General features: G+C 63.5%; 1 protein-coding gene across 3 annotated transcripts; it reads left to right on the forward strand.

Moving 5' to 3' along the window:
- The first annotated feature begins 1,086 nt into the window (after window positions 1-1,086).
- Window positions 1,087-21,739, forward strand: LOC105470501 (sodium/potassium transporting ATPase interacting 4). 3 transcript variants are annotated; one of them, XM_011722573.2, is made up of 7 exons: window positions 1,087-1,177; window positions 12,076-12,213; window positions 13,793-13,873; window positions 14,845-15,042; window positions 18,411-18,471; window positions 19,882-19,966; window positions 20,985-21,739. In XM_011722573.2, exons 1-7 carry the CDS (start codon window positions 1,124-1,126, stop codon window positions 20,992-20,994), a joined length of 627 nt encoding a protein of 208 aa, XP_011720875.1. In that variant the 5' UTR covers window positions 1,087-1,123; the 3' UTR covers window positions 20,995-21,739. The 3 variants fall into 3 exon arrangements, 2 of the variants coding, with proteins under 2 accessions (XP_011720875.1, XP_024645114.1); XR_011613155.1 differs by lacking the exon at window positions 20,985-21,739 and having other exon boundaries at window positions 15,955-18,471; XM_024789346.2 differs by lacking the exon at window positions 19,882-19,966.
- Window positions 21,740-21,827: the final 88 nt, after the last annotated feature.

Below are 21,827 nucleotides of genomic sequence, written 5' to 3' on the forward strand. Positions count from 1 at the left end.
TTCTGTTAACCAGTCCTGATCTCTGGGACTGCGGGACATACATCCAAAATTAGGAAGGCAAGAATCCTCAGTAATTCGTAAAATTGCCAGCGGGGCAGGAATTCAGGTTGCCATGGGAAACCCATCTCAGGCTCCTCAGACGGTGGGTGGCAGTCAGGGAGCCTTGCCCTGCCACTGAGTAAAGACCAAGTGGCAGCCCTGGCCCGGCGCCTACGGTGATCTCCTGCTGTTCTGCCCCCACAGGCTCCAGCTCACTGTGTCCAGTTCCTGCTCCTCTCTGGCCTAGCTGGGACCATCCCCTGCCTCCAGCACAAGCTTCTTCCGGAAGCTCAGGCTTTACCAGGCTCAGCCCCATCCAGACCCCAGGACCTGCCCTGGACAGCTGGGACCTGCCTCCACCATGCACAGGGCCTCAGGCTGTTCCAACCCGCGGCTCCCCAAGCCCCTCCCGCGCAGGCAGCCGGCCGGTCCAGCAGTTAGAGCAGACCTGGCCTTCAGATCTCAGCCTTCCAGCAGAGGAGCTCCCTATGGGCAGCGGGCGAGCCCGGCTCACTCCCTCCTCCTGAGTCCTCGGCCCGCCTGCCCGTAGAGGGGACCTCTGAGCTCTGGACCCGGGTCCAGGACTTCTGCAAGTCAAAGAATCTCTGAGACTTTCAGAGAAAACGCCTCGGGGATGGGGGTCGCTCGGACCCCCCACGGGGAAGGTTGATGGGGATCTCACGCCGGGCCCAGGGCGGGAGCAGGTGCCGGGAAGGTCATCCTGGAGGAGGAGGCGGACGCCGGTCATCCCTGCCGCGTCCGGGGCGGGCTCCCCTCAGCTGCGGGTCTGTTCTGGGGCCTCGGCGCCGCCCCTCGCTACCCGAGAAGCCGCGCCATCGCCCCTTTAAGAAGGGTCCCCTTCTCCGGCCGGCGCGGAGCCCCCAGGGGCCGCAGACGGGGGTTGTGGGGAGAGGCTGCGCAGCTGTTATCCGGGGGTGGGCTGGGCCGGGGGCCGAGGGCCGGGGGGGCCGGGGGCCGGGACGCGGAGGGGGCGGGGCCGAGGCTGCAGCGCGCGGGGAGCAGGCGGGGCGGCGGCGGGGGCCGAGCGCGGGGCACCCGGAGGCCTCCTGTATAGGCGGGCACCATGGGCTCCTGCTCCGGCCGCTGCGCGCTCATCGTCCTCTGCACTTTTCAGCTGGTGAGTGGCGACCCCTCTGCGGGCCTCCTGGAGCTCCGGGTGCCCGACCCACGGCGGCTGCGGGGTCCCGGCGAGTCCCTCCGCTCCTGGGCCCATTCGCTGGGTCCCGCAACAGCTCCGACGCGGACGCCTCGGACCCCAGGCTGCTGCGGCCGAAGGTGGTGTCGCCCGCGCGGCGTGGGGAACCGCGGCGCCCGGTCCCGTCCCCGGTGGGCGCGCGCGGGGGGCGGCCGCGAGTCCGGAGCGACGGGGACAGGTGCCGGGGAGCGGCTGGCTGGGCGGGCGGGACGGAAGCCTTCGGGCGGGGCCGCCTGGACCCCATCGCCGGGAGAGGCGTGTGCGCCCCCGGGCGCGCGTGTCTCTATCTGTACGAGCGTGTCCCGCAGCCGGCCCCGGGCGCCGAGTGAGCGGCCAAGTTCGGATTCTGAGAGCCGGGTGGGGCGATGACGGAGGCTGTGCCTGCGAGTTTGCGAGTGTGGGGGGCGGGGGGTGAGAGCGTCCTGCCCACCCGCGAGCCTGCCGACCCTGCCCGCCCCCGCTGCCCCCCATTCCGCCCGGCGTGGAGCGGTGCGGGGGCGAGAAGGGGCTGGAGCCCGTGCCCGGGGCGCAGCGCGGGCGTCTTCTGTGTCGGGATTGGCCGGGGCTCCCTCGGCCAAGTTTCCATTCTGCCCCGAGTCCGAAGCTCCCTGGGACGCCTGGGAGGCGAATTCTCTCCCGGAGCCCGCTGTCCTCGGGGGAGGGGGGAGGGGGCTGAACAAAGGCCTCGCAGTCCGGGCTCGGGAGGCTGCTTTGCTGCGATGCTAATGGGCCCTGGGTCTCCCGTCTTAAAAAGGAAACGATGCTTTGTGGGCTGCGGAGCGCAGCTGGACTGCGCGCCCCCCTCCTCCTCCTGGAGCTAGTAGGGCCAGAAGGGGCAGTTTCAGAGTTCTGAGCCGCAAAACCCTCGGAGTCCGTGGCTGTGCAGCTTGGGTGTCCCGTCCTCGGCTTAGGGGCACAGGCTTGCGGGCGGACCTGGGGACGGCCGAGGAGGCATCGTGTCCTTCCTCCTTCCTCCAGGAAGGAAGGAGCTTCCGGAGCTTTCCTGGGAGGCTCGCTAGGGCTGCGGAGATAACCTGAGGCCCTGCAACAGGCTTGGGGGCCCAAGGACCATCTCAGGCCTTGAAAGAGTTGGTATCTTTCTGTGAGTGACTCCTCAGTGGCAGGAGTCCCTTAGGAGACTGGGTGGGGAGGGGCTGGAAGTGGGAATGGGGAGGGCAAGGGTGGTCCACTCGAAGACTCGAATGCCCGTCGGTTGACCACATGAAGGACAGGCACCAGCCTGGCTGGTACCCCAGTTTGGAGCCTGGCCAGTGGCAGCTGGTGGTGTTTGGGTGTCAGAAAGCGAGGCTGTTTTGGGGGACACTGGTGACCTTGGTTTCCATCTGTTGAAGGTGGTGTGAGAATGTGCTGGGGTTGATGGTGCTGGGGTTTGGGCAGGAGAAATGGATGCTCCAGTCTCAGGTGCAGAATGAGGCACGACTGTGCTGGTCGGATGTGACCTCGGGGCGCAGAGGGGCAGGTGGAGTCGTGTCCCTGTTTCATCTCTGCGGTGGACGGTACACAGATGCAGGGCGCACACGCAGGCCCTTGGAAATTTGGTTGCAGCCAAGAGGGAAAGAGTCATCCTGGCTTGAGGGCCACAGGGCTTCCCCAGCAGACTTGGGGACTCTCCAGGGATTGGGCAGAGTCGTGTCCCCTCAGGCCAGCCTCTAGGGTCACTGCTGAATCGCAGCAGGGAGCTGTCAAAGGCCTTTTGTCCTGGCCAGGTTGGCAATCTGGCAGCCCACTGTGCCTCCTCTGCCTTGGGCAAGAAGAGTCCTTGACCACAGCTCTAGTCACTGCATGCTGGTGGGGGACCTGGGAGGATGGGGGTGGGTTGGGTAGCCCCCCTCTTTTTCTTTTTGACAAGTTTGAGAATTTTGTGTTACCAAGCTTCAGGTCAAAGGGCCCAGGTATCTTCTGGGAGCCTTTCTCCCCAAAGATCAGTGTGAACTTTGCCAGCTCTGAGCAGGGCTGTGCCGCGTCCGATTCCCAGGCTCTGCCCTGCTGCATTGAGGAGACCCCAGGAGCCAAAGGCTCAGGAAGGGGTTTGGGGCTGGGTACTGGCAGGGCCACCAGGGTCACCCACTTCCATGGTGGCATGAGACTCGCTGCTCACGCATGTGGCCACATGTCATGGAGCCCTGAGCCTCTGGGAGCCTTGGCTTCGAGATGAAGACGACGCTCCCTGCCGCTCTGTGATACAGGGTCTCCATTCCGGAGCCTGACCTGAGGCTGCTCCTCAGGCTGAGACCCCTTAGCCGATATGTGCAGCTCATCCCAGCTGCCAGCCCAGACCTCACAGGACTGTGCCCTGTGTAGGCGAAGTGGGCCAGGGCAAGAACTGCCCCCCTTGGGGGGTTCACATACCTTCCCCCCGGGGCTCCGGTAGGGCAGACATCCCTCCTCATAGGTTAGCGTCCTCTGGGCAGGATGGGGAGGCCTGGGACTAAGAGTTTAATCTTTTTTTTTTTTTGAGACGGAGTCTCACTCTGTTGCCCAGGCTGGAGTGCAGTGGCGAGATCTCGGCTCACTGCAAGCTCCGCCTCCTGGGTTCACGCCATTCTCCTGCCTCAGCCTCCCGAGTAGCTGGGACTACAGGCGCCCACCACCACACCTGGCTAATTTTTTGTATTTTCGGTAGAGACGGGGTTTCACCGTGTTAGCCAGGATGGTCTCAATCTCCTGACCTCGTGATCCACCCGCCTTGGCCTCCCAAAGTGCTGGGATTACAGGCGTGAGCCACCGTGCCCGGCCAAGAGTTTAATCTTAACTCTGTGTCTAGAGTAGATACTGTCAGCCAGCTCTGCCTGCAAGGCGTGTGAGCGTGCACATGTGTCCTGTCCCAGGTGGCACCCGTTACAGTGCAGGCCCTTCACGCCCCCCCTCTCTTCCTCCGCCCCCCACCACCTGCCTCCAGATCTTTGCTGGAGCCTGTCCCTCCACCTGGTGCCCCTCCCCATGGCAACACCCAAGTCACTGGAGCCTGGTGAAATTGCACCCACCTGGACCTGGCCAGAGCCTCCTCTGCCCATGAGTGTGGGACCATCCAGTCTCTGAGCCCTCCGTGGCCAAGGCTTCACACACGGCCTCTCCGTAGAGACTGTCCATGGGGGCCACTGAGAACTCAGGCTGAGCCCCCAAGCCCAGGACACTGCCCAGGGTTGGGGCTCTCTGTGGCCTCTGCCCTCCAGTACCAGGATCTTTTCCCAATATGTACGCAATTGAGAATCTCCTATGAGCCGGCCTCCCCGGGCTCTGGGGCCCCACCACAACACAGACAGCTGGGCCCTGCCCTTAGGGAAAGCATGCCCTCCATGCCAGGCAGTGCCCAGGCTGGCGGCATCTGCAGAGACAGGCAGACCCTGCCCTCCATGAGCCCCCACCGATGATTGACGTGAGCAAAGCAGCACATAGGTCATCGCGTAATTGCGCCGGGCAGACGTGGGCAGACGTGGGCAGGCGTGGACAGAGGCTGCGGTGCTGTGGGGAGTGGGATGGGGTTGAGGTGCTGGTGGTGGGTGGGCATGGCACGGGCACAGACCCTGAGTCCTGAGTGAGGTGGGAGCTTGGCTGTCCCAGGAGTTGAGAAGATGCTGCCTGTGATGTGGGTGGCGCAGGAGCAGCAGGGGTAGAGGTGAGAGGTCAGAAGGACGGGGCCGCATGACCTGAGTGAAGGGCTCCGGCTGTATCTCAAGGGGATGTGGGGAGAGATGGGTGACGGGGCTGCGGGCGCCCCATCCTGTGGGGGAACAGGCATCCGCAGCGGAGAGCCGGCTGGATGGAGGCAGCTTACAGCCCCCTAGGCCTCTGCTGCTGTCTCTGTCCTCTTCTGGGGGGCGGCCAGGTGGCTGGGGTGCCTTTGGCAATTCACCCGCTTAGCGAGGCCTCGAGACACGAGCCCTGCCCCAGGTCTTTGTCGGGTGGGTTCTCCTGCAGAAGGTATCGGGTGCAGCGGGCACTTGCTGGGCCTTTTATTCCCAGGAGGTGGAGGTGAGTCTTGAGGCCCTTCGTGGCCAGTGGTGTTTTCCGTGCCGTTTCAGGCCTGCTCGGTTTGCCTGACGTGCTCTGTTTACTGTCTTCGTTGATAGGTGACTGTTAAGACCTGTTGGTGTCTCAGCTGTGACTCCAGTGTGAAACTGTCTGTGACGCCCCCTTCACAGAGCCCTGGGGAAGCCATGCAGGGGAAGGACCCTGGGCCCCCCACCCCCATGGGTGCCCTGGGCAACTTCTCTGTCCTTCTTGACCCGCCTTGCACGGAAGCTCAGGGAGGAGAGTTGTGGGTCTGGTTCTGACCCAGGCGCCCCCAGCACCCTGGGTTCCCGGACAGGAGAACAGGGCTGAGGAGAAGGTCTCTCCAAGGTGGCGGTGGTCAGGCCATCTGAGGCCATGTGAGGCCTGGTGTTGGGTCCACCCCCAAGCAGGGCTGTTGGAGCTGTCATTTCCCAAGGGGCTGCCCCTCCCCGGGGTCGCAGCAGGTGTGGTGGTCTCCCTCAGGAGACAAGGCACTGTGGGAGTGCTGGGCAGCAGGGCGGGGTGGGGGTCTCATTGGAGGAGGCTGTCTTGTGGGTTTCAGTGATTCTGCGAGTCCGTTATAGCCTCCATGCGCTGTGCCTGCCCGTCCTCTTCATCAGGAGCCTTTGCTGGCAGCAAGGGCTGGGGGATGGAGCTGGGTGAGGTTGGCCGTGCCTAAGATGGCCCAGGACAGACAGGAGGACATGGGTGAACAGGGAGGCCCTGGGCCCCACCTTTGACCAGCACAGCCTGAAGAGCTCGATGTCCGTGGACGGAGGACGGAGGATGGAGGCAGGGTGGGGAAGAGGCCACACCTGGGAGGCCAGGGGCTTTGTCCGGGTGCCAAGCCTTGACCCTGGAGAACCCCCACAACCAAGAAGCCGGTCTGGAAGCTCCATGGGAGTGGGACCTGGGCTGCTTTCAGGAGGGGCCAGCCTGGGGTCTCAGGGTGATGCCCCACACCCCATCCTCCTGGTGTGGCAGGAGGACGACGCAGGGAGCTGGATCTGCCCGGCTGGTGAGTTTGGGCAGCAGCTTGCTCAGTCTGTCCCCTCAGGCTGTGAGGCCAGCAGTCCCGGCACCACTGAGCGCCCCCCATCAAACTCCAGGGTTCAGTGACCCTGCGTTCCAGGCCCAGAGCTGACCCAGGCAGGGGTCCTCGCTTGAGGGGGCTCTGGTTGTGGGGAAGTCCGGAGATCACAGAAAGAACAACTTCCCTTCGAGGGCTGCGAGGCATCTGCGGGCTGCAGGACTGGGAGGGGCTGGCAGGGAAGCTCTGAGGCCATCTGTGCAGACGTGGCCTCCGCCTTTCTGTCCCCGCTCTGCCTGTCCCCACCACATGTCGTCTGACCCGTCTGCGTCCCAGGCAGGCCCTCTGGCTGCCTGGAGTCACTGTCCTCACGTGACAGCACCTGGCTTGTCAAAATTGGACATTTCCAGTCTTCCCCGCCCCCTGGCAGATCACGCCGCCGTGGGCAGCATCTGTGGACAGCATCCCCTTCCTGTGGAGGACACAGGGGCAGATTCCCAGGACTCGGAGTGCGTGGAGGGCCTGTGGACGGGCACTGGGGCCTCCTCGGAGGGTCACGTGGGTGTGGGTGAGACCAGCTCTGAGGCTGCACACAGGGACTCTGCACACGTGTGCTGCTACAGCCACAGCAGCCGGCAGCAGCTGGCACTTCATTCTGCCGGGCACGGTTATGAGGCTGGAGCTACATCCAGCTATGGAGGCGCCAGCGTTTCACAGACGAGGAGCCCGAGGTGCGGAGTGAGTGAAGCCCAGCACTCGTGGGTTCCGGGCACCTGAAGCTGCCTCGGGCTGCCTCCTGGACAACCTGTGTCCTGCCTTGGGGCCTGCTCTGCCTTCGTCTGCGGCCCCTCCCGTCCCCCGAAGCCTGAGTCAGTGATTCCGTCTCTGACTGTCCCCACTGAGCACAATGGAGCTTGGTCCCTGCCTGGGAGGAGCTCAGTGGGATGGACGGGGAGGGCAGACAAGTCCCCTGCACCCTGCCTCCTGGCTGACATCTGGTAGTGGAAGAGTGGGGTCAGGGAAGGACCCCCAGCTGGCCTGTGTCAGGTCGTTGGCCCCAGGGAGTCCCTGACCAGTCCTGACAGCGAACACCCCTTTTTGGGGATCAGCGGTCGCCTGGGGAGGCAGGTACAGATCCTCAGGGTGATGGGAGGGCTCCGCCCCTGTCCAGGCCACGGCCCAGCCTGTCCAGGCCACGGCCCAGCCTCTCCAGGGGCTGGTGGGTTGCTGGACGGATGGCCCGAGCTAGCTTCCCAGGGCGCAGAGAGCCATGGCAGCTCGGGAGGGTGGTTTCCGCCCGGTTCGGGAAGGGGCAGCCTGGGGCAGCCCGGAGACCCTGGTCGGCTGGGGGCCTTGGCTTGACGCTGGGGATGTGGGGCCTTGTTTGCTGCTGTGAAATCAGGAAGATTCGAATCTTATCAGCAGGGGGCGCTAGAGCCAAGGAGGTCCTAAAAGCGTCTGCTTGTCCCGCCGGGACAGGCAGGGACAGGTTTGCTGTTCGCTGCTGTCTGTGGGGGAGCCTGTGAGCTGGAATGGGGGTCTGGTCTGGGCTGTTGGGGGAGAGCAGAACGGGCCTGGGACCGTCTCTAAAACGTAGCTCAGATCCCGCCGTTCTCTGCCAAAGCCTCCGTGGCCGCCCGTCCTGCTGAGTGATGTGGTGAAGGCCCTGCAAAGTGGCCTCCGCTGTGGCCAGCACCACCCCACGCGGGGCGTTCGGCAGGTGCCGGCGTTGGGTGACCGGCCCCAGTGCGGCGTGCACGCCCCCTGCTCTGACACCTTCCGGGAGCCGCCTCGCTGTCCAGGGCCTGTCCTCTCCCTGTCCGTGAGCCACTGTGTCCTTTGTACCTGGGACCCCGGTAGGCCCGTCGGGACCTGCCTGAAGCCTGCTGACCCAAGCTCCCGCGCCTTCTCACCCTTTCTCTGCGGCTGGGTGGAAGGCGGCTTCGGGGCTGGCCCCTGCCTTCCTGTGGTTTTGGGGGGCCAGCTTCTGCCTTCCTGTCATTTGGGGTGGCCCCTGCCTTCTTATAATTTGGGGGGACTGGCCCCTCCCTTCCAGTGATTTTGGGGGGCCAGGCCTTGCCTTCCTGTCATGGGGGGCTTCCTATAGTTCCTATAGTTTTAGGGGGCTGGCCACTGCCTTCCTGTAGTTTCGGGGGGCTGGCTCTTGCCATCCTGTCGTTTCAGGGGGCTGTTGGTCTTCAGGCTTCACATCTGGCATCCATGACACGAGAGAGGGAGGGGGCGAAGTGTGGGTCTCTAAGCGCCGGGGCCTCACTGTCCTGAGCTCCAAGCCTGGTGGGGGACCAGGCCACAGCTGTGGGGGAGACGTGGTCCCTGTGGGTATCTGTGGGGTGCACTGGCTCCCGTGGCCCAAGGGGTCCCACAGAGGTGGCTGCTGGGAGGGCAGGAACTGGGGGTCAGGGTTAGGAGAGTGGAGTCCCCTGGCCCCTGAGTGAGCTCAGCTTCCCTGTGTGGCTTCTCACCAGCGGCCACCCCACAGATGAGGGTGTGGCTTTGAGCAATTTGTGTTGGAAAAGGGTTTTCCGAGGAACCACCTGCCATGACAGACCTCTGTGGCCTCCACTCTCGCTGGAGATGATTTGCTGAAGAATGAGGCGGCTCCACAGGGAGGCCAGGCTAGCTGGACCCTCTCTCTTGCCTCAGTGTCCTGGGGGCCATACTCCCACCTCCTCCCTCCAAGGCCACTAGCCTCTGCTGCCTGAGGGAGGCTCCCAGGCTCCTTGCCAGTGGTCAACCTCCCGCCCCGCTCCCCAGTCTCCTGCCTGGCTCCCCAACCCCCGAGCCTCCCGCCTGGCTCCCCAACCCCTCAGCTTCCCGCCTGGTTCCCCAACCCCCCAGCTTCCTGCCTGGCTCCCCAACCCCCCAGCCTCCCGCCTGGCTCCCCAGACCATCACTTGCCAGATCTTGCTCCCTGCAACCCATGGACCAGTTGGTGTCCTCACAGTACCCCGCTCCTGGCGTTTATTGAGCACCTGCTCTGTGCTGGGCTCCGTACCTGCCCAGCTTTCTCACTGGAGCCACACTACAGCTGGAGGGCCAGGGCCGGGTGAAAGCTGCCATGGGCAGAATTGGACTCACTGTGAGGCAGGACCAGTGGGTGGGTGCAGTCTTGTAGCCCCCACATCCTGGGCCAGGTCACGGGGCCCAGATCCACAGCCTTGCTGCCTGTGTGCACACCCTGCCCAGGTCCTGTTCTCCAGGGTGGTTTCGGGAAGGGGCTCTGGTCGTCCTTGCTTGAAAGGTAAACCAAGCTGAATTCCTCCCGTCGTGAGCTTGGCCTACGTGCAGAAATGGCAAAAGCAGATAACCTGAAGGACACCACTGTGGGTCAGGGGTTGGGACGAAATGGAGTCAGGCTAGGCCTCCTTTTCCCTGCGGCATGACCATGGGGCAGATCCACAACGGCCCACCCTGCCCGCTGTGCCCCAGGCACGGTTTGAGGAGCTGTACCAGGCAGGGATGGAGGCTGCCCCTAGAGCCTGGGCCGCCCACCACCCGGCATCCCCGGTGCCCTCCCAGCTTGGCCCTGTTCTTAGTTCAGCCCATCCAGCCTCCACTTCCCCCACCGTGAGGAGGTGCCCAGGCCCTCTAGAACTCTCCCCTGCCTCAGGGCTCAACCTCTCTGGGTGCCCTTCCCATCCCACCCCCCAGGCCAGAGGCCCGGAGGCCACTCATGGCATCTCAGCCCCTCCAGTGCCTGCAGTGAAATCCACAGAGTGCAGCCATGGCACTCACCCCAGCCGCGCTGCTGTCGCTTGTCACTGCCTTTCCAGCACACGCCAGTCCCTTCCGGTCCTCCCTGGATGCACCGTGGCTGTCCTGAGCATGGCGCAGCTCTGGCCCCTGGGTGGCTGGGATGGGAGGCTGGGGTGGGGATGGGTGACTGGGATGGGGATGGGGTGAGGGATAGGGAGGCTGGGGTGAGGGATAGGGAGGCTGGGGTGGGGATGGGGCGGCTGGGGTGGGGATGGGGCGGCTGGGGTGGGGGTGGGGTGGGGAATGGGATGACTGGGATGGGGCGGCTGGGGTGGGGGTGGGGTGGGTGGGGTGGGGATGGGATGACTGGGATGGGGGATGGGGTGGGGATGGGGCGGCTGGGGTGGGGGTGGGGTGGGGATGGGATGACTGGGATGGGGGATGGGGTGGGGATGGGGCGGCTGGGGTGGGGGTGGGGTGGGGATGGGATGACTGGGATGGGGGATGGGGTGGGGATGGGGCGGCTGGGGTGGGGGTGGGGTGGGGATGGGATGACTGGGATGGGGGATGGGGTGGGGATGGGGCGGCTGGGGTGGGGGTGGGGTGGGGATGGGATGACTGGGATGGGGGATGGGGTGGGGATGGGGCGGCTGGGGTGGGGGTGGGGTGGGGATGGGATGACTGGGATGGGGGATGGGGTGGGGATGGGGCGGCTGGGGTGGGGGTGGGGTGGGGATGGGATGACTGGGATGGGGGATGGGGTGGGGATGGGGCGGCTGGGGTGGGGGTGGGGTGGGGATGGGATGACTGGGGTGGGGGTGGGGTGGGGATGGGGCGGCTGGGGTGGGGGTGGGGTGGGGGATGGGATGACTGGGATGGGGGATGGGGCGGCTGGGTGGGGGTGGGGTGGGGATGGGATGACTGGGATGGGGGGTGGGGTGGGGATGGGGCGGCTGGGATGGGGGATGGGGTGGGGATGGGGCGGCTGGGTGGGGGTGGGGTGGGGATGGGATGACTGGGGTGGGGGTGGGGGTGGGGTGGGGATGGGGCGGCTGGGGTGGGGGTGGGGTGCGTTCTGCAGCATCTTCTGTTCTCTGGGGTGTGCTTCACCAGCACGTGGGAAGGAGCTGGTGACGGGTGGGGCCGAGTGCGCCATTCCCTGCAGTTAGCACCCTGGTCATGGCTTTGCTCAGGTTTTCTTGGTTTCCTAAATATAAAATACCCACTTTATATTCCTCAGGCGCTTTTCCCTCCCCCGTCGTTGGTTCCCTCTCGGCCCTGTGGGGAGGGCCAGTTCCACAGAGTCCTGTAATGTCCTGAAGTGGAGGGGAGACCGCCTGCCTGCCAGAGAGCGGCCTCGCCAGCGCTGTCCCCAAGGCCGAGATGCAGGTGGCAGGCTGGGGCCTCGGCGTCCGGTACCCCTATGAATCCGCGTCAGTCCCTCCTGGCCATCTGACCCCCACGAGTGGTGTTTGCTGGGCCGTCTGTGTGTCTGTCACCTGGCCCTACGATTCGTGATTTAGAACAGCCCCCGGTGTTCCCGTTCTCCAGATGAGGAAACCGGGGACGGAGGGGATGGGGCCTACTCAAGGGAGGAACGCTTGCCCAGGGATGCGTGGGGATGGGCGGGGATGTGCGGGGACACACGGGGGCGGGCGGGGACACACGGGGACGCGCGGGGACACATGGGACGGGCTGGGACACACGGGCGGGCGGGGACACATGGGGGCGGGGACAAGCGGGGACGGGCGGGGACACGTGGGGACGCGCGGGGACACGTGGGGACGCATGGGGACGGGTGGGGACACACAGGGGCCTGTCAGGCTGATTTGGGGATTTTTCTTGGAAGAGCCAAGCACACAGTAGATGCCCAGTGCCTGCTCTGGACAGGTCATGGAGCAGGAGTTAGGGCCCCGGTGTCCCTCGTCAAACAAAGGTGTGGTGGGCGGGTCTGGGGAGGAAGTCCTGGCTGAGTGCCTGTCACCTTGGCCCGGGCACTGGTTGGCGGGCCTGGGGCCTCCCTCAGGTCCACCCTTCACAGCGACCGCCCTGCCCCTAGGTCACCGCCCTGGAGAGGCAGGTGTTTGACTTCCTGGGCTACCAGTGGGTGCCCATCCTGGCCAACTTCGCCCACATCGTCGTCATCATCCTGGGACTCTTTGGCACCATCCAGTACCGGCCGCGCTATGTGGTGGTGGTGAGTCTTGGGCCCGGACCCCTTTATGGGCAGGTGGGTTGGGGTGACCAGGATGGCGGCTCCCGTGGCACCATCCTGCCCTATTTTCCTGGACACCATTGAACACCCCACAAACGCCAACCCAGACCCCTGGGTTCAGACCTCTTTGCTGCTGTACATCTAGAATTCTGGTTCGGACGGAGGGGCTTTTCCGGCGCTGCTTGTAGGAGCAGCTGCGCGTACTGGGGAGCCCCAGGCACTGAAGGCCTTCACAAACTCATCCCCTCAGTAGCCAGGGATATGGGTGCTGCCGTGATCCCTGCTTTACAGATAGGAAAACAGGAACAAAATCACTGCCTCAAGCCCAGGGTGGGACGTGGACCCCAGCAGACCCCTGGCCATACTGTCCTTGCTGCATCCTCTGGAGAAGCTGGAAGAATGTTCAGAAAAATGTCTCTGCTCAGTCAGCGTTTTCATTCAGTGCAGAACCAAGTAATCGGTCCAGACCAGTGGTTTGCGGTGACTTTTCCTGTAGAGGGCAGATGGTAAATACCTCAGGCGCTGTGGCCCGTGCAGTTCCAGCGCAAAAGCAGCTGGGCTGTGTGTGCACAAACGGGCGTGGCTATGTCCACACAACTTTATTTACAAAGCAGCTGGGCTGTGTGTGCACAAACGGGTGTGGCTATGTCCACACAACTTTATTTACAAAGCAGCTGGGCTGTGTGTGCACAAATGGGCGTGGCTGTGTCCACACAACTTTATTTACAAAATCAGCTGGGCTGTGTGTGCACAAATGAGTGTGGCTGTGTCCACACAGCTTTATTTACAAAATCAGCTGGGCTGTGTGTGCACAAATGAGCGTGGCTGTGTCCACACAACTTTATTTACAAAAGCAGCTGGGCTGTGTGTGCACAAATGAGTGTGGCTGTGTCCACACAGCTTTATTTACAAAATCAGCTGGGCTGTGTGTGCACAAATGGGCGTGGCTGTGTCCACACAACTTTATTTACAAAAGCAGCTGGGCTGTGTGTGCACAAATGAGTGTGGCTGTGTCCACACAGCTTTATTTACAAAATCAGCTGGGCTGTGTGTGCACAAATGGGCGTGGCTGTGTCCACACAGCTTTATTTACAAAAGCAACTGGGCTGTGTGTGCACAGATGGGGGTGGCTGTGTCCACACAACTTCATTTACAAAGGCAGCTGGCAGCTCCTTGGGGCGCTCTCTTGGGGGTGGCTTTCGGGGTGCTCTGCAGGGGAGGCCTGTGCTGTCCGTGTGCAACGTCTGCCCGGCGAGGTGAGGACAGGCCGTGGCAGCTCAGCTGGAGATGCTCTGTCCGTACGCCGACCTGCGCCGGGGCTCCCTCGAGCTGACTGTCCCACCGCCTCATTCCTGGGGCGCCCACGTGGGAAAGCTCTGAGACCTGTCGCAGGGTGGGCACGGGGGACCCCTTTCTCCACGCTGTGCATCCAGGGACCACCAGACTCGGGAGCAGAGGCCGCCCCTCCTGTGCGATCATGGACCTTCCCCCGGGGGCTAGGTGCGAGCAGGTGTGCCCGGGAGCTGCGTTCAGCTGCCGCCCTGTCCTCCCCTCTCCCTAGTACACGGTGTGGACAGCCATCTGGGTCACCTGGAACATCTTCATCATCTGCTTCTACCTGGAAGTTGGGGGCCTCTCACAGGTGAGTACAGACCAGAAGGCAGTGCGAGGTCCTTCCCTGGGGTCCTGGCCGGGCCCCGTGTAATACCCCCTCTGTTTTCTCTTCATCCATCGTCTGAGGCAGGGGCTGTCTGTGCATGGCTCTGTCCCCAGCGCCCGGAACAGCCCTGGTCTGTAGTTGGTGACTCAGTAAAGGTTTGGGGAGAGACCAGTGATTTGATTGGGGAATGAAAGGCGTCTGTGGGTGTTGGCAAGTGAGAGGGCTCCGGCTGGAGAAGAGGAGCCTCAGAGCAGGGCAAACCCTGGCAGAGATGTGCAGGTGAATGGACACCACCCTCCTGGGGCCACGTGGGGTCCTTTGTCCCAGCCCGACCAACCCTCCAGGCTGGTAAAGCCTCGTGCCTCCTGCAATGCAGGGAACCGGGGAAACGAGGTGGAGGGTCATCGCTGAGCCGACCCTGACTGAGGCTGTTTCAGGCACTTTGCCTGCAGTTCAGAGGTTAGTTCTAAAGCCAGGGTGGGATGGAGTTTTGTCTCCCCCGGGGGCTCTCTGCTTTGGCCGGTGTGGCACAGGTGGGCACTAAGGCAGGTGCCCAGCTAGGCAGACGGGCCCCCGCTTCCCGGAGCCACACCTGGGGCTGCAGCTGGGGAGACTGTCCTGAGGCAGACACACGTCACATGGCAGCTTTGGCCAGAGACACAAGGAAGGGACCCAGTGCCCCTGAGAGCGAGTTCTGGGGTCTGGGCAGGGAGGCCTTCCTGGAGGAGAAGGTGTGTGGGTCGAGGGCAGGCATAGGAGCAGCTGGGAGGGCCTTGGTATTCCTTTCCCCACCACTGCTGGAGCCCTGGGGACAGGGTGCAGTGGGAGGACAGGGGAGGCGGGAGGAGAGGACCTCCCCTTGCCTCTCTGTGGTGGCATGCCCGCAGGCTGCAGTGGGTGAGGCCAGCCACCTCCTGGCGCTAACCAGCCCTGCTCCTGCTCCTCACCCCCAGGACAGTGAGCTACTGACTTTCAGCCTCTCCCAGCATCGCTCCTGGTGGCATGAGCACTGGCCGGGCTGTCTGCACGAGGAGGTGCCGGCAGCTGGCCTCGGGGCCCCCCATGGCCAGGCCCTGGTGTCAGGTGCCATCTGTGCCCTGGAGCCCAGCTCTGTGGAGGCCCTACACAGCGGCCTGCAGATCCTGATTGCGGTGAGCATGGGGTAAGGGGGCCTGGGGTGGGGATGGGTTGATGAGGGAGGAGACACGGAGCTGGGGGCTCATCTCCCTGGGGCGGGGCCAGCTGACCAGGCCTCAGGCCTGTCTCTGCCTTCCTCATCCCCACCCTTGCTGGAGAGGTTAAGGTATCACGGGTGGGCTCCCATGTGGCTGGCACCTCTGCCTCCTCTGCAAACCACCTCCCCCAGGTGGGGCCGACCCAGGCCCTTTCTCAAGTTGAGCGTGGTGTTTGCTGTGGGGAGTGGGAAGGACTCGGATCAGGCCGAGACACCCCGCCTCTGGCTTTCACGGCCCCAAGGAGGAGCGGCAAGCATCTTCCTGACAAACCCATCCATGCGTGTCCAGCCTGTTCCCTCGGCTGCCCCAAGCCCATGCCAGTCATGGGAAGTGGACAGAGCCTGAGGCTGGGCCGGCAAGAAGCCCCTTAGCCTTGTCTGGAACTGGAGTGTGCACTTGGCAAAGCTGGCGCCACGTGACCCAGGTCTGACCGGACAGGGATCCCGCGGCCTGGACAGGGACCCTACGGCCCGGACAGGGATCCCGCGGTCCCGGACAGGGACCCTGCGGCCCGGACAGGGATCCCGCGGCCTGGACAGGGACCCTGCGGCCCGGACAGGGATCCCGCCGCCTGGACAGGGATCCCACGGCCCCGGACACAGATTCTGCAGCCTGGACAGGGATTCTGTGCCCCGGGAGGGGCTGAGGAGCAGCTGTTGCTTGTGTGGGAACGGGACTCTGCTGTCCTCTCCGGCCCTGCTCGGTTTGGTGGAGAACAGGGGCTACAGTGCTGCTCCTGGTCTGGCCACGAGGCCCCTTCCCCACTGGACCACCTCCGTGAGCCTAGCAACCTCCCTGTGCCTCAGCTCCCACTTCTATAAAACGCAGATGGTGCCAGTGCCTTCCTCGAAGTGCTCAGAAGAAGGAGGCAAAAGCTGAGACGGGCGTGTGGAGGATGCTTGGTCAGCGTTTCACCTCAGGAGCTCCTGGGGCAGGGCCGATGTGACTGCAGCACGATTGGTGCCATCGCTGGAGGAACTTGTGACTGATCTCAAGGCTCCCTGACTTTCCCTGGTGCACACGCTGGCGTCAATGCAGCACACCAGGTGGACATGGGGCCTCTAGGAGTGAGGATCTGTGGCCAGCAGCTGGCGGTGGAAGCTGAATTCCAAATCGAAGGGGCCCATGGCCTGAGAACACGTGACAGTATGGGTGGCCTCGTGAGCTCCCTGGGCTCCTTCCTGGGCTCTGCTCTGGTCCTGCAGGAATTCAGGCCAGGGAGGTGCTGCGCCGTAGCAAGGGGCTACAGACACACCCTGCCAGTGCTAGTCAGGGCCTGTTTCTCCCACCACAGCCACTCAGCGAGGCACAGGGGGGGCCCCAGTTGCCCCCAAAATGTGTGGAACCCAGGTGCATGCGACTGGAGGAGAAAGAGCCAATGTCCCAAGTGTGCACGTCAAAGCTCCTGAGATTAGGCTTTGTGAGAAGGCAACAAAAGGAAGCTAGAGGGGAACAAATGAAGATTCTCTCGGACGGGGTGGCTGTGGGAGCCGAGGCTGGAGGAGTGAGCGCTACGCATGGCTGGGGAGATGGGGCCTGCTGTTGGCTTTTATCCTGACTCCCAGGGATGGGAATTTCTTTAATAGGATGTGGATCTAAATTCCAGCCAGCTAGTCCTCACTAGGAGCACAGCCCCCCTGCTGTTTGCTTTGGAGGGTCTGGGAGAGGCTGGTGGCTTGGCTGACCCCTGCCCAGCTGTGCTGATGGTAGCAATAGAGAGTCGTCCGACAAGGCCAGGCTCTGGGCGTGAGGCACAGGGCAGGGTCTGCAGATCCCAGGCCTCCATGCAGCAGGGAGAGTGGAGAGCTTTGGGGTGGACCTGGGGCTGGAGCCAGGAGGATGGGCAGGAGGCGGTGGTGTGAAGGGCGAGGAGCACGGGGGTGTGGGATAGAGGCGGCCTACAGGTCCCCGGGAGGGGGGCACTGGCTGGAAGGGGCGTCTTCCAATGGCTCCCCAAGCTCGGCTGCCTGTTCAGCACCACGGCCAGCTCCGTGGTGGGGGCGTCTTGGGCTCCTTTGGAGTAGGGGGGGAAGAGCCATGGAGGTTGCCCACCCTCACCCCTGCTCCCACCCTGGCCATGGCATGGAGCCAGAAATGGCCATTTGGGACAGCTTCTTGAGTTTGTCTCAATATCAAGGAGACAGGTCTGCCTGCCTCGTGGTAAGAGAGGTCTCCTGGCCCCTGACTGACCCCTAGAAAGGAGCTGGATTTCCAGGAAAGCAGCTACCAGCTCGCCTGTACCAGATGGGGTGGGGGTCGGGGGGACGGAGCCCAAGCATGTCCAGCCCTGGGGCCTGACTTGCATGTCCTGTCTCCTCCCCTGGGACCGGGGCCTTCGCGGGGGGCTGTTGGGCCAGGTCTATGGAGGAAGAAATCAAGACCAGAAGGTGAAGTGAATTTTCGAGGTCACGCGGCTGCTCAGCGGTCGGCCTGAGGTGCAGCCAGGAAGATGTCCTGCTTTGTTCCGGGGCACCTCCAGTCACAAACCCACTGTGGCCGGCTGCCCCCAACCCCTCCCTCGGTGTCTGTGGCCTGGAGTGACCCTGGCCGAGCCCTCTCGCTCATGCCGTTGGTGTTTCTGGCTGTGGCAACGCTGCCCCCCTTTGCCAGAGCCTTTTTTCCCTCAGTGGCCCTGGATGCAGGTGTCTGCGAGGTGTGTGGGGCTTTGCAGTGGCCTGTCCTCTGCCCTGGACTCCCAGTCCCTCTCCTCTCGCTGCTTGACCCCTGCCCCACAGGCAGCAGCCAGCCCCCAGCTCTGCCTGGAGTTGCCTGCTGGACCCCGAGGCCTCAGCCTGTCTCTCCTGCACTTTGCCGAGCTCAAAACCAGAATCCCAGACGGCTCGCTCCACAGAGGGGGAGGAACTCCTGGTGGCTGTTGGCTGGGGTGGGCTGGGGCCAAAGGCGAGGGGCCCGAGGGGACTCTGGGCTGGGACTGGGCTGGCCTGTGGTTCATCCAGCCTGGGCTTCTGCAGCCTCACCCCACTCCCTGTAGCCCCTCAGGCTGACCTGGTCATCTTCCCCACCCAATATCCATTATCCTCACCCACCTGCCCCCCACCCGGTTGAGTGGGGTGGGGCGGAAGGCAGGGGTGCAGCTGGAACTTGAGAGCTGAGAATGCCCACGGGTCAGCTCTCCCACTCATGTCACAGAGGAGGAACCTGAGGTCTAGGAGAGGCAGGGCCTTGGTGGTCAGGGGTGCTCGGGTGCCTCTGCCCGTATCGCCACGGTGACACCCCGCGGGCTCGCCTGGCCACACTCACCCTCCGCCTGTGGTGTCTTTCAGCTTCTGGGTTTTGTCTGTGGCTGCTACGTGGTCAGCGTGTTTACGGAGGAAGAGGACAGCTGTGAGTATGGGGCCTCTGCAGGCAGCGGGGTGGGAGACTGCTACAGAGGTGGCAACTCTTAGTCTGTCCTGTCTGGGCAAGGAGAGAGACCTCCCCTCTTGGGAGGGACCCCACGCCCAGCAGGGCCTTGCTCATGACTATAGGCCTGAGCAGAAGAGGACTCACTACACACAGGGAAGAGACGAGCAGAGGTCCTGGCCTGGGGGCCCCAGGGTTCAGCTGTCCCCCAAGTCCAAGGGCTCCTGTGCTTCAGGCTAGGCCTGTCCTCATGATCCCCGCGGTGGCCACAGGTAGAAGGTCTGAGCTCAGACCTGCCAAGTCCTGGGCCGCTGCAGCCTCCAGGCAGCTCAGAACCAGGCCCCGCTGGCCGGGACGCTCACATCTGGCCCTTGGTGGCAGCCTGGACCCATCTAGGCAGGGTTTTCATTTTCCCTCTGCTCGCCAGCCCCCATCAGCTTTCCTGTGATTTGCAACATGAGTGGTCCACACTCAGGTGCCCTTGCTGGGCCCCTCATCCTGATGTGGCCTCACAGGAAGACCCTGTGGAGAAGGATAGAGCCGGGTGGGGAAGGGCAGATGCCAAGCAGAGTCTGGGTGTGCCTGGGGGGCCCACGGTTCCTATGGACAGAACTATCCCTGGGGTCAGAATTCAGTTCAAATCCATCTGTCTCCAGGACCCCAGGGGCCATGGGGTCAGCAGTCCACATGTCAAAGGGCACCCTGCCCTCAGACCAGGACTGATTCCAGAGGCAGGGGACGCCCTCAGAGCCTCCGTCCCCAGCACCCAGCATCCCTCAGCCACTGTGCCGCTGATCCTAAACCATCACTCAGGGCTCAGCCAGCTTCCTGGGAGGAGGTAAACAGCTTCCGCTCTCTGGTTCCATTCAAACATTTTAAGATGGGAACCCCATTTGAACCTGGAGTTCAGAATGCATCGACTTTGTCCAGCAAGCCCCTGTTGCCTGCTGGCTATGCAGACAGTGTCAAGGGAGCCACCGTGACTGAACATGACAGAGGGTGGTGGGAGAGGGCAGAACACAGTGCAGCCCCCGCACAGGCTGGAGGACCCAGGCTGTCCTACCTCTGCTGTCCCCCCAGGCCGTCCCCGCACAGGCCGGAGGACCTGGGCTGTCCTACCTCTGCTGTCCCCCCAGGCCGTCCCCGCACAGGCCGGAGGACCTGGGCTGTCTTACCTCTGCTGTCCCCCCAGGCCGTCCCCGCACAGGCCGGAGGACCCGGGCTGTCCTATGCCCCCTGTCCCCCGGCTGTGTCCCCTCTGCTGTCGTGTCAGGACTTGGGGCGTGTCTGTGGCCCAGGGACCCCTTGGGCTTCATTCTGTGATTGGGCCTGTTTTCCGCTCTGCCATCTTTTCCATTGTGTGGGTTTTATTTGGGTCTTGATTTCTTTCAGTTGATTTCATTGGTGGATTTGATCCATTTCCTCTCTACCATGTCAATGAAAAGCCATCCAGCCTCTTGTCCAAGCAGGCGTACTTGTAAGTATGGCCGGCAGAACCTGCTCTGCAGCCAGCCTGGCCAATCTGGCGCTCACAGCAAGAGGCTGCCTTCCTTGGCCTGCCTGTCCATCCATCCATCCATCCGTCCATCCATCCTCCCTCACTTTTCTAACATCTGCTTCATGCCAGGCTCTGGGGTGGTACTGGGGCTGCAGAGACCTAGGACCCACTCCCAGCCCAGAAGCTCAGAGCCCAGCAGAGACTGCGCCTGTGGAAGGGGGTTGGGTCCAGGAGTCGGCTCTGAGTCAGGGGCCGCAAGGGTGTCCTGAAGAGCCACTTCCCAGCGGGCGGCATGGGGCTGCCGTAGGGGTCTCTCCGTGGCAGGCAGCTGGGGCCCTGGTTTCCTGTCTGGCAGAACCAGACTTGTTTCTTGAAAGGCAGTGTCCACAGTTCTGCAAACCCCAGACCCTGGGGTGGGGTGCCGGGGCTCCCAGCTGTCCTCCTCTGAAATAGCTTTTGCCACACAGCTTGCCCTGTACACAATCCTAGTTTGGGGCTCAGGATAGGTGGCTGCACTGCCCCTGGGCTGCCCAGGCCCCCAGAGACACCTGATGGCACGCCCCTGGGTAGCCCCTGGCCCTTCTCTCCTAAAAATGAGGGCTGTCATGGCAGGGGCTGTCCGAGGTAGCAGGAGCCCAGCTCCTATGTCAGAGAACGGGGGAATAAAGACCCGGGCAGGGGTGGGGTCACACGCAGGCCCTGAGCCAGGGACCCAGGTACACCCCTGGGCGAGCCCCCACTCCACTCCCAGCCCCCCAGCCCAGACCCCACTGAGATGTCAGCAAACAAGCACAAGACGCTGACCTGCCCGGCACAGGGAGAGGCAGTGGTGGCTTTCCAGAGCCTCAGCCGCACCTACCTCCTTTCTGCCAAAGGCCTGAAGCCATCACTGCTTGGACTTTGTTCCATTTCAGGTTCTCTAAGGGGAGGAGGTGGCAGCCCCCAGTGGCCGCCCCAGCCCTGCTCCCCCAGGTGCTCTCTGACCTTGTCCCCACAGGCCTGCGTAAGTGAGGAAACAGCTGATCCTGCTCCTGCGGCCTCCAGCCTCAGCAACCAACCAGCGACAATGACAGGAGCCCCCAGGCCTTGGGACGCACCCCCACCCAGCACCCTCCAGGTGGCCGGCAGCACCTGCCCTGGGTTCTAAGTGCTGGACATCAGCCAGGGTGGCAGCCACAGCCGGCTACAACTTCAAGAGAGTTTGTAATTTCCTTTCTCTTAAAAAAAAAAAAAGAAAACAAGCAAGCATACAGAAGAAAAGGCAGAGCCCCACATGCCCACCTCCTCCGGCAACGTGGGAGACACAGCTCTGCCCCCAGGCCGTCGTGTCCTCGAGGAGCCCCTCTCTCAGGTGCCCAGCTGGGGCCGCTGGACCCTCAGGCTGCAAGCACCGCTGCTGGGGCGCAGCGAGGCGGGAACGGCACAGCCCCCCAGGAAGTCAATGTGAGCCCCAAGAATGTAAGCCCCGAGACCCGGCAAGCGGCAAGGGCCCCAGTTGAGCATGGAGGGTGCCCAGCCCCAAACTTGTGCCAGAAGAACCCCCAGAGCCGCCAGGAGCTGAGGCTGATGGAGTCCTGGGGTGTGGGCTGGGCTTGACCAAGAACGGCAGAGCCAGGCCCAAGGCATACCGCAGGGCACGTGGTGGTGACAAGGGGGCGGTACCCTGTAAAGAGGGGTCTTGGGCAAACAGTCCCAAAGGCTCCCCCAGGTATCATCAAGTTGGTAAATAAACAGGAACATGGCCCTCGCCCACCCTCCGGAAGATGCCGAGTTTGGGGGACAGTCGGGTACAATCTCAGGTGGGGCCTGAGGCCTACCTGTTCCAACAGTCCTGAAAATA

This window comes from Macaca nemestrina, chromosome 15 (genome assembly GCF_043159975.1).
Source record: "Macaca nemestrina isolate mMacNem1 chromosome 15, mMacNem.hap1, whole genome shotgun sequence".
Taxonomy (NCBI): domain Eukaryota; kingdom Metazoa; phylum Chordata; class Mammalia; order Primates; family Cercopithecidae; genus Macaca; species Macaca nemestrina.

Bases quoted from the DNA above. Each gene is read 5' to 3' on its own strand.
- LOC105470501 (XM_011722573.2), top strand. From the start codon at position 1,124: ATGGGCTCCTGCTCCGGCCGCTGCGCGCTCATCGTCCTCTGCACTTTT. The intron at 12,214-13,792 runs GTGAGTCTTGGG...CCCTCTCCCTAG, and splicing joins GGCCGCGCTATGTGGTGGTG to TACACGGTGTGGACAGCCAT. The intron at 15,043-18,410 runs GTGAGCATGGGG...GGTGTCTTTCAG, and splicing joins GCCTGCAGATCCTGATTGCG to CTTCTGGGTTTTGTCTGTGG.